General features: G+C 61.4%; 1 protein-coding gene across 1 annotated transcript in view; it reads right to left on the minus strand.

Annotated features, from left to right (window-relative positions):
- EFNA2 (ephrin A2) overlaps window positions 1-7,439 on the minus strand; it is a 41,666-nt gene extending 34,227 nt beyond the window's left edge. The window contains exon 1 of the mRNA XM_082780218.1: window positions 7,110-7,439. Within this exon, the coding sequence (XP_082636344.1) occupies window positions 7,110-7,234 (125 nt within the window). The 5' untranslated portion in view covers window positions 7,235-7,439. The remainder of the gene's footprint in view (window positions 1-7,109) is intronic.
- Window positions 7,440-11,752: the final 4,313 nt, after the last annotated feature.

Raw genomic sequence — 11,752 nt, forward strand, 5'->3', positions numbered from 1 at the left:
CGCGGCTGCGCTCGCTGCCTCCTGCTCTCACCGCAGGGCTTGGAAAGCGGGCACGGGAGGAACAAAATTCAAAGGGTGGGAAGGAAACACACAAAGATGGTCTCGATCTCCGTTTCTCTCAGCACCCCTCGTCCCTCCGTTAATGACCTGGAGGAAAATGTCAAACGGATCCGAGCAGGGCTCGGAACCGAGAGCTGGGCTCTCGCCGGCTCCAGCGCTGGTTGGCTTCGCTGGAGGCAGCAACGGCCGCGCTCCGGGGCATTTAAATCACTCCCGGGATCAATCACCAGTGGTTTGCCATGCCACCTCTGTCCTTGGTGCCACACCGAGCCCTGATGGGGTCCAGCACTGGGTCCAGCACCTCCGTGTGTCCCTCATTAGGTGGCCGGATTGGGGCATCGCTGCCACGGGGCAGCAGCCGGGCGCTCCTCATGGGCGCAAGGAGCCGGGCAGTCGTCCCCCATCTTCGTTATTATTCTAGCGAGTGCCTTTTCCTCCTTTGTTTCGTCTCCCCCCGTTGTGGTCGCTTTGACCGCCCCGTCCCCCTCTGAAGTTCGGGATCCTCCCACCCACGCCCGCTCCCGGCGCGGGGCGGCACAAAGCCCGGCTTCAATCGGTGCGGGGCGGAGGCGGGCGCCCCCGGTTCCTCTGCAGACCTTTTTTTCCCCCATTTTGCCTGCAGTGCCTTCGCCAGTCAGCACATGGAGCAGCCGCGTGAGCCACCACGGCCCTGCACGACTCCAGGGCAGGGCCAGGATCTGGCAAACACGGACCAAGGGCGCTGGGTACGAGCAGTGCACAGCCTCTGCCCTGCACAAACCCTTGGCCACGAGGTTGGGTCCCACCAAGGGATGGGACCGGACGGGAGGAGCTGGTTTAGCTGAAGCAGAGCAGGATTTGCCCCACCAAGGGCACACACGATGCGTAAACTTGGAGGAACTGCGTTTTTAGCGACCGTGGCCAAAAGGAAAGATGCGCCCTATGCATCTTTGTGAGAGTTCCGTCATTGCGAGGCTGCTCGCTCGTCTTTCCAGCTGCAATCCCTAAATCTGGGGCTTGGCCTGGGACCCTCTGCAAAGCCCTTCCCTTTGGTGCCCGCAGACCTGAGCCAGCAGCAGTCCCCAGCCCCAATATCCCGCTGCTGCATCCCCACTTGCCACAGAGCCGGGTCCCACGGCGGCCCCATGAAGCGGGGAGCGGCCAGACCCCCAGCCCCACACCTTCCCCCTGACCCCCAGCCCCACACCTTCCCCCAGGCACCTTGGTGGGCAGTGTGCCTGAAAAGCAGCCCACCGCACACCCTCCGCTCCTCTTGGCTTTTGAGTAAGGAGCCTCATTAAGAGGTAATTAGCTCTCAAACAATGGGAAGCTATTTAGCAGCCCAGCCACAGCAGCATCAACAACCAAAGGGGGAGAGAAGGGAGGAGAAATAAATAACCAACGGCGCTGTGACCGCCCAGGAGCCAGCGGGACCGTGGGACGCAGCACCCTGCCTGGCCCCGTTGGCACCAGCCCTGTCCCCAGCACTTTCCTTGCAGGTTCCTGCTGGGGACAACCCAGCCCCAGCACATTGCAGGGGTTGGATGAGCCCAAATCACCCCACGACAAGCGCCCAGCCCTGGACCATGGTGGGGACCCCAATCCCAGGAGGGTGATGGCAAAGAGGGGTTTTCCGGGCTGCTCGCTGCTGGGAAAGGTGCAGGCTCTTTACCAAAAGCATGCACGCCTTGACTCAACAACGAAATACAAGCCCTGATTTTGGAGTCACCATTTCAGAGATGTCTCCTCAATGATTTTGGCCATGACACAGCATCAGCCTGCCTGCACCAGCACTTTTTGGGTGCCGGACAGTGGCGCGGTCATCCCCTGTATATGGAGATGACCCCGTTCCCGGGTAATCCAGTGCTGGGCTTGGGCCCGTAATCACGCTCCGAGCACACGGAAATGGCAGGACTGGGATCACGTTGGTGTCAGATGGGCCGTGGAGGAGGAAAAAAAAATAATAATTACCTCCTCCTAGGGGCTGCAGGTTACAATGCCATCGTCTGATGGCCTCCCCTACACCCCACTAAACCCAACGAGGCAGGGCGAGATCTCTGCCCCGACGGGGAAAAACGCCCGGGATAAAAAAAAAAAAGGAAGCCTCTAAAACCGTGATTAATATCTAGCACAAAAGAACCAAAATTTCCACCACCAGAAATGAGGAGCTATTTAAGGAACAATTGCAGCAATTTTGCAGACAAGCCAGCAGATGAACCTTGTCAAATTTATGCACGTATTGACACGGATAGCCCCAGCCACCGCCACGTGGGTCAGCCGCGCGTACGCACCGAGACGGACAGACAGCTGGGCGAGATGCTACCTGGCGCTGGGATCCGTGTTCCCAGAGACGTGAAACCCCAACTATTTATAGCCCTCAGCCTGCAGGTAGAGCAGCGGGCGCGTGCCACGTGCAGATGGCTACGGGCGCGCTGCTGCCCACGCAGGGGGATGCCGGGTGGGCGGCCGTGGGTGTTTGTGCACGGGGATTATTCGTGTGAGCGCACAAGATACATGCATCCGAGAGGGCTTTTAAAGCTCCACAGCGGTACCCGAGGGCGTCTCTCTCCCCCTTACCCTCTGCGGGGCTCCCTGCCCGTCCTTTGTGCCCCTGGGACCAGCACGAGTTCGGGTGGTGCGGGGCCGACCTGTGGCTCCCGGCCCCAGCCTCGCATTAGGATGCGGCGCGTGGCCGGCATCTGGATACCAAACGGGCGAGCAGTAGGGAATGTAATTGCAGTCCCCGGGAAGGGACGGGGAGAGACGGAGACAGGCGGGGAGAGAAAATCTTGTCACAGGCGCTGGACCTGGTTGTATCTGCTCTCTATTAACCGCACCGCTACAGCCCTTGGCTGGTGAAGAATAGCTAACACGGCTTAACGGTCTGGAAAAAGAGGGGTGGGAAGGGCTGCGAATGATCGCAGCACAAAGGGAAAACGATACAAATGAAAACTCAAAAAAGAACTAATTGCGCAGGATGGCCGAGGTGGCCGAGCAGCGGCGGCTCCCACCCCAAGCTCCCCTCACTACCCCCGGGAGCCGCCCCGGCCCCGCTGGGACAGGGGACCCCGAGCACCGTGCTCGGGCCAAGAGCCAGGAGCTGGAAGCTCCGTGGTGGTGTCGGTGCAAACCCCCCAGCGTGATGCTCGTGGGCTCCAGGGAGCACCACGGGATGGCCCCAAAGGTTTGTGCCCAACCCAGGCAGCCCCAGACAGGAACGGAGCCTTGGAAAGGAGCCCATGGCACGGAGAGCACCCAGCCCTGCCGCAGATATGGGAGTGAGTGCTTGGCACCAAACCTTCCTGCTGCAGTGGTGAATTCCCCCTGGAAAAACCACCGTGGGTTTTCCTCATTCCCTCGAACGAGGAGCCTGCTGCCACGGCCATCACTGCAGCCCCATGCACCGGGCGAGTTTGCTCAGGCTGGGGCTGGGAAATCGCCGCCAAGCACGGGTGGGCACGGCCCCGGCAGCCACGCACCGGGCTCCGGGACAAAGCAGTGGCCGGCCGGCACGCCACGGGCTCTGCCCGCGTGCCACCAGCTGCCTTCGGAGGCAGCAAGATGGGAAGAAGCACGCACAAAGGCTCCGTCGCCCCAACTCCCCCCGTGCCGCAGCTCGGGCCCCTCGTAGGACGCACAAAAGGAGCCCCCAAAAGTCCCTGTGTCCCCCCCAGCGAATGTCCCTGCTCGGAGATGTTTGCCTGGTGTCCCCAGCCCCGGCCTGGGGAGCGCAGAGCAGCGGAACAGAAACCCCAGCTGTGCTCACAACACCAAGAAAAAAAAAAAAGAGAAATAGAAAATAAGCTTTCCAAGGCACAGAAATGACTTCACAGTTAAATATAGGCCATGGGTAAAATCTAGACCATTTACAGCATTTGTATCTGTACTGTAAATAGAGAGAGAAAAATACCTAACACTTTGCACATTTCTCTCTCTACAGACACAGAAATACGCGGCTGTATATGGGGGAATTGCGTTTGGCTGCAGGAAAACCATCATTCCGGAATTACTGTAACCTGCCCATTACGGAGCTGCAGGTGGAGCGGGGAATGAGAACAAATCCCAAATTCTAAGCCTTTCCTTTTCTAAGTCTCCCCTTCGTGTCCAGGAGGTTTCCAACCGTGGCCCCGAGGCTGGGATTCCGGATGGGTCCTGGAGCTGTCGTGGCACGGTGACGATCCTTCCCAAAACCTTTTGTACCCCTCAGTGCTGAGGTCTCCTCGAGCCCCGATTTTTCCAGGTACAACTCGGTGCAAGCTGACCAAGAGGCACACCACCATGTCCATCACGGCACGGGGCTCGCTGCGGTGCTGGGGGTCCTGCACCAGCGCTGGCAGTGGCCGGAGACCCCGACGCAGCCGCGGTGCCGCCGTCCGACAGCGGCATTGTGCCGGGCTCCCCGCCTCGACCCGCTGCTCCCCGGCCCTGTGCCAAAAAATCCACCCCAAGGATGGCACCAGCCGGGGTTGTGGTGAGCCCTGGACACGGCCCCGTGTGGGGCAAAGAGGTGCGGGTGCATCGGTCTGCATACACGCCACCAAACCCCTCCGTTACACGCAGATACCGAGGCACCGTGGTGCATAACGACACGCTCTCCCTCCTTCGGCTACGTCCCGAGCAGCCAAACCCATGGAACCTTTCCCAAACGTGTGTTTGCAAAATCATTAAAAAAAAAAAAAAAATCTCTAAATCCGTGGCGAGCAGCTAAATATCCCCACAGAAGAGGCAAATTGCAGCATCTCGATGTAACACTTATTTTTAATTTGGGCCCAATTATGAAATATAGAATTATTCTAATCTGGGCAAATTGTATTGACCATGAGATTTATTACCGTCTTTTATAGAATATAGATTGCAATATAAAACAGAAGAAAAACATTTATTGCCAGATCAGGTACGCAGGTTCAAACAAGCAGAGGGCATTTTCTTCTCTCTCTCTTTTTTTTTTTTTTTTTGGTCTTCTTTACATCCCTTCTGATTTCCCTCTTATTGAACGAGATGGTGGGGGAAAAAAAAAAAAACAAGAAGGAAACCAAGAGACCAGAAAAGGCACACGCGGATTATTCCTCGTTTTTAAGAACGAAACGGTCTTCTAGCAACTCCGGAGACACGCCGAACCGCTGCTAGGCTCCAAAAGAAAAATAAGCAGGAAACTCGGCGGCAAATCCTGCAACGTCTCACGATTGCCCTGGATTCCCGAGCCCCCAACACGCACGCAGGGAGCCCGCGGCTGCCCGCAACGCGGGTGCTGCCATGCTGGGAAATGTGGGTCACGGCGCAGACCCGGGCGCTGCCGGCGCCTGCTGAAACCCACGAGCCATTGTCTGCTCCCTCCTTGCATCGATTCCTACTTCCTTCGCCCTATTTTATTTTATTTTTTTCATCCCCCTTGAAAACATCTCCTCCACCAGTGTCAGAACCGGCAGCCGTGGCTCACCACCACCACCCAGTCTGGGGGGAGCGCGTCCCTGCAGTGCCCAGCCTGGTGCTGTGGGACGGTGCCGGGGCACAGGGCAGGATGCAGCGAGGTGACCGGCACTACGGCGAGCAGCTCGGCACCGATTTTGGCTTTTGGTGCTGCCGTAAGAACCCACGGGCATGGGCCCCGACCTCGGGGTGATGCCGGCCCCGTCTCCAACCAGGACGATGCCCAAGCGCGTTGGGCACCAGCGGGCCCAACGACCCCGTCCCATCCCAGCGGGGCCCTCGCACGTTGGGCGTTTTGGAGAACAAAAGGGAAAGAGCCCAAACTGCGACACCGCAGAGGAGCAGCCACTGTAACCAAAAACTTTGCAATGGGAATGAAAAAAAAAAAAAAAAAAAAAAAAGGAAAAGAAAAAAAAAAAAAAGGGAAAAACCCTCCCTCTTACAACCCCCCACAAAAATGCAAGGGAGATAATAAAATCCATATGCAAGGCGGCCGGCCCGCGGAGAAGGCCCCGCCGCGCACAAAGGCGCCCGCCGGGCGTCCCGGCTGTCGGGGCGCGGGTGGAGGCGCGAGGCCGCGGCGTCACGGGCGGCTGAGCCCCACCGGGGGCGCACGGTGCTGGGGCCGAGATGATGCTGGAGCAGTTGGGGGGGTCCCCGACACCCCCATCCCACCCGTGCCGTGGGGATGGGGCTGTGCGGCGAGCCCCGCGCCATCCGTCCCGGCACCTCCTGCGGCACCGAAACGCCACCGGGACCTTGGATGGAGAGTGGGGTCGTGCTGGAGGAACCCGATTCCCTCTTGAAGCATCAGAGGGGGAAATCCTCCCGGCCTCGCCAGCAGCACGGTGCCACCCGTTGGGATGGGACGGGCGAGGAGACGCCTGCTTCGCCCCATCGACCCCAACATGGGGCACCCAAGGGGGCTGGCACCCACCCGTCAGGGACACGAGCGAGGTGACCCCGTGCTTGCAGCAATGCTTGGCTCGTGGGGGGGGGTTCTGGGGCCCTGCTTAACTTTTATAAACTGGGGGAAGAACGGGTGGCTTTGGTGGCAGTGATTTATTTTCTCTTTTAAGGGAGCCTGCAGAAATCGGCCACTCTGAAACCCAGCTCGGACCCGTGTGGGGCAAGCAGTGGGGGCCCGGTGGTCCCAGCCCCCCAGGCAGGGCTCCCTGAGGGCTGTGGGGCAATTTTGGGGGTTTTCAGAATTGCAGACAAAGAAACGCAACAGAAACCAAACTCTCCAAAAACAGCAAAAAGCCAACGGTAACGAAAATAAGAAAACCACCGCCGTAACGGAACGGGAAAATGGGGAACCGAGGCACCGGGAGCAGCCCGGCCGCCTCCACCCTCCCTCTGCGGGCTGGGGGCTGCGGCTCTCCGGTACCGGCAGGGTCCCCCCGGTGCTCCCCCCACCCCCGGTACCCCCTCCGATACCCCCCCCCCCGGCCACCCCCACCGCTTTGTTGCGCTCGGCGGCTGCGGGCAAACTTCGGGAGGGTCCCGGGCGGGCACGGGGGAGCTCGGCGGGCGCGGGGGGGGGGGGGCAAGCCGCAAAACCCCCTTTTTTTCCAAAAATCCTTATTTTTTTTTTTTTAAAACCCACGAACCTGTGGGGGGGGAGGGGGGGGGGTTCTCACCTGGGGTTGCTGCGGTTCCAGTACACGGCGTAGCGGTCCGACACCACCTTCCCGGGGTCGTCGGTCCAGACGCAGACGCCGACGAGGGCGGCGAGCAGCGCGGCCGCCTCCCAGCGCGGCGGCATCGTCCCGGAGGGCGGCGGGCGCGGCTCCGGCCGGTCACGGGGGGGCGGCGGCGGCGGCGGCGGCGGAGACGGAGGCGGCGGAGACGGCGGAGCCCAGGGGCCGGCCGGGGGCTGCGGGCGGGCGGCGGGGGGCAGCGGGGGGCGGCCGGGCGGCCCTCACCATCGCCCCCGGGAGCCGTCAGCGGGGCGACTTGGGGGCGACCGCGGCGCGGCGGGGCAGGGGCGGCGGCATCCCGAGGTGCTCCCCCCCCCCCCCACCACCACCACCCCAAAAAACAGCAGCACCGGGGGGGCACCGGGACGGTGCCGCGGGGCCCCGGGAGATGATGGGGATGCTGCTGCTGCTGCTGCTGCTGCCGCTGCTGCTGCTGTTGCCACCGGCACCCCCCCCACCCCCCCCGGTGCCCGGCCCGAACTTCGGGGTCCCCGGGGCGGCCCCGCACCTGTGGAGCGGCGGCGGGGATGGGGAGGGACCGGGGGGAGGAAGAGGAGAGGAGAGGAGGAGGAGGAGGAGGAGGAGGAAGGGGAGGGAAGGGAAAGGGAGAAGGGGAGGGGGGGGGGAGCCCGGCGCGGCCCACGGGGGCTCCTCCGCCGCCGCCGCCGCCTCGCTGCCCGGGAGCCCCGGCGAGACAAAGGCCGGGCCGGGCGGGCCGCTGCTCCCCGAGCGCCTTCAGTGCCGCCGCGCCATGCTGCGCCGCCGCCCCGCCCCGCCCCGCCCCGCCCGAGGCCACGCCCCCTACCGGGAGCCACGCCCCGTGGACACGCCCTCTACCGGGAGCCACGCCCTCTACCGGGAGCCACGCCCCGGCCACGCCCCGCCCCGCGCCGCCGCTCCCCTGCTTCGTTCGCCCCCCCCCCCCCCGAGCCCCATTGTCGCCAACGGGGGACGGGGAGGGGTCGAGGGGGAGGGAGGGGGGTGCAACCGGGGGGGGCTTTGTAAAGGGGGGGGCGGGGGGAGTATTGCAAATTGGGGGGGCATTGCAAAAGGGGGGGCAATGCAAAGGGGGGGGCATTGCAATTTGGGGGGATTTGGGGTGCATTGTACATTGGGGTGCATTGCAATTTGGGGGTGCATTGCACGTGGGGGGTGCATTGCACACGGGGGTGCATTGCAATTTGGGGGGGTGCATTGCAAATTGGAGTGTATTGCACATGGGGATGCATTGCAAAGGTGGGGGTGCATTGCACGTGGTGCATTGCAATTTGGAGGTGCATTGCACGTGGCGGTGCATTACAATTTGGGAGGGAGCATTGCAAAGGGGGGGTGCATTGCAAATTGGAGTCTATTGCACGAGGGGGCGCATTGCATATTGGGGTGCATTGCACATGAGGGGTGTATTGCAAAGTGGGGTGCATTGCAATTTGGAGGGTGCATTGCAAAGAGGGGTGCATTGCAGTTTGGGGGGCACACGGGGGGCTCTGCATGGGGCTCGGGGATGCATTGCAAAGGGGGCTCCTAGTGGGGCTAACACCAACGGGACCAGCATCGGGGTGCATCCACGCATCCCTTCCTGCTGCCTGCCCAGCCTCGTGCTTCAGCACCCTGCTGCCCCCCCATCACCTCCCACTGCCCCCCCCATACCCATCTGCACGTGGCGCCTTCGGGGTTTGGGGTTTTGGGGTTTTTGGCTCGGAATGAGAGGAAGGGGTCCACTGTCAGCCACACCACTAAAGCACGGCTCGCCGTCCTTCTTTAGCAAACCTCCTTGGAAAAACTCAACGGGCTGCGGTGCATCGTGCCCCCCACCCCCGCCAAAAAGTAAACCAGATCAAGGCAGGATTGTTTGGGACGGCGCTGGCGGCGCGTCCTCCCGCGCGGGAACTCCTCATCCTCCGCCACCAAGGTTGTCCTCGCCCCGGCTGCGCCCATCAGGACATTTCTCCATCAAGCCCCGACAACCAATCTTTCTCCCTGTCAGCGCGAAGCTATCATAAAGCTGTCCGCTTGTCCATCAGCTTTATTTGTTTTCATTTATCAAGCCAAGCCACTAAAAGCCTCTCCGGGGCGCTGGCAGCCCAGCCGCGGCCCCTCCCCATGCATGGCTGCCGGGGGGGAGCGCGAGCGGACCCCGACCCAGCGGCACAGACCCCAAAGGGGCATCCCAAAGTTATCCCTGGAATTATTTGGGGGGCTGGGCTCTGACACCCCTGGGCTCCAAGGTCTGGTGAGGGGAGGGCGATTCTTCTTCTTCTCCCCCAGAAACGCAAGGCAAGGCGCAGGGCCAGGCTCCCACCATGCTCCCAGGCTCCCGTTTTTGCCCTTTTCAGCCTCATTTAGGCTGCATGGGCACCTGTAGCTTCAAATGCTGGCAGCAGCAGCGCTGGGGACATCGTTCCAGCACCAGACCGGGCCAGAGAGCACGAGCTGAGCACCCAGCACCGCAGCCAAACCAGTGCAAGCTCCAAGGGCTGGGGTTTGGTTTTGGCTTCCAGACGGCCCGAAGGAGGGCAGGGGGCACGGGGCAGCAGCAAACCTCACCGCGGGGTCTCACGTACCTTCCGCAGGGCATCCGGCGTGCAGGCTTTTCAAAGGAAAGGTCACTAGAATATTTTAACACAATTAAAAAGTCTTTTTTTTTTTTTTTTTTTTTTCCTCTCCAAAGCCTCATTCTTGGAAATCGCTAAGCAGATTTGGCTGAAATCGCAAGAAAAGAATAACCTCGCCTGAAGAAACGCAGCCCGAGCCGTAAAGCCGCGAGCGGCTGAAACGCCGAGCGCTCGATAACGGGCTCTGCTCCAGCCTAAAGCATCTCGGGCACGGCTCGCGGGGAGCGGCCGTTTTCATTTATTAGACGGAGCTGCAGAAAGCAGAGGAGCTTCCCGGCACGGGCAGCGTTTTCTAGGGCTTGGCACGGGGCTCGGTTTCTCTTGCCCCAGTGTCTCCCCCTGCACTGGGGGATCCCGGACCAAGCAACGCCCCCGGCACCAGCTCCGGAGAGCACCCATGGGTGCGTGGCACGGCCAGGGCTGGCTCCAGCCTGGGTCCAGAGCCCAGGACGAGGCCCCAGCAGAGGCTGCGAGAGGACATCCGAGGGGCTTCAGATCAGGCCCTTGTGGGGGGGAAATACCTTGAAGTCATAATTACCAAATTAATCAAGCTCCGCCGTATCCCTCGAGACTAATCAATCCCGCAGTTCTTTTGCGGCTGGAGAGATGGAAACAACACAAAGACCCCGGCGCTGCCTTCAGCGGCAGCTGCTGATTTTGGCCCCGGTTTGGGGTGTGGCAGACACCCAGGCGCTCGCTGTCAACACCTCCGAGGCCATTCTGCAGCACCCGGGGTACAAAGAGCACGGCCCAGAGCCTCGGGGAGCACCCCCGGTGGGCTGGGGGCAGCTCCGGGAGCCCCCCCACTTCCCCCGGTGCTGCACGGGGCTTTTCTCTGCCCCCCCGGGGAGGCGCATGGCAAGAAACCCAGCTCAGCCCAGCTCAGCCCAGTTCAACCCAGCTCAGCCCAGTTTTCCCAGTACAGCAGAGCACAGCGGCTCCTGCCAGGGCCCTGGGAAGTCAGGGATCAAATTCGCTGGGAAATGGCCGGGAAGGGGAGAAGCGCGGCGAGCGGCCCCGTTAATCCCGGCGGAGGCACGCGCTGGCTCTGCGGCCAGGTCCCGGTGTGGCTCCTGCACGCCCCTGCCAGGCACGGAGCCCGGCGCCAGCTCCGCGTGTAACGACTTTTTCTCCCCCGGTCCTCGGTAATTGGAAGGAAAACACTTTCTACGGTTTCTCTTGCTTTCTTTCGAGCAGCACCGGCTTGTTTTTCCTTACCAAACAAAAACAACTATTTGCCTTAATTATTGCAAATCCTCATGTTTCCAGCCCCCAGCTACTCTAGGGGGGGCGAGGCTGGTTGCAGGGAGGTATAATTTACACCCATCTTCTATAGCTTTAATTGCACCAGCCCAGAAATTATGGAAAATATTTGCTACTGAAAGCAAAAAAAAAAAAAACCCTTCCTGCTTTAAAGGTAAAGAGTCGCAGCAGAAAGGCTCGCGAGGAGCGCGGCTCCAGCGCCAGCAGAGCCAGAACGAGCCTGCCTGCTCGTTACCAGGGCTGGTTATAATTTAGCTGCAACAGGAAAAGGGGCCCAGCCGCGGCCCTGGGAGCTTTCGGGGCCTGGCCGCGTGCCCGTGCGCAGCCGCGGTGCGCGGGGGGATCCCGGCTGCTGCAGCCTCTGCCCCTGCCGCGGGGTCGTGCCAGCACCCGGCAGCCCCGGCAGAGCCCCCCCAAGGTGCCAAGAGGCCGGGGAGGGGGGTGACGGAGGGGGGGGGGGGGGGGGGGTGCTGAGCGGGTTTGCTGTTTAAGTGAAGACACATGTGAGAAATTAAGGGCTAATTTACAACCGGTCCCAGGCAGCCACCGGAGGGGAGGGGGGGAGGATGCAGAGGGAGAAGGAAACAAATCCATTAAGTGACCCAAATGTCAGAAACCCCAAAGTAATGAACAGCCACGAGTGCATTACTGCCGGCTCATTAGCGTCTGCTGTCAGCTTGGGCCTCTCCGCTCCCCTGAGCCGCGCCG

Source organism: Aythya marila (genome assembly GCF_965140915.1).
Source record: "Aythya marila genome assembly, chromosome: 27".
In the NCBI taxonomy this organism is placed as follows: Eukaryota; Metazoa; Chordata; class Aves; order Anseriformes; family Anatidae; genus Aythya; species Aythya marila.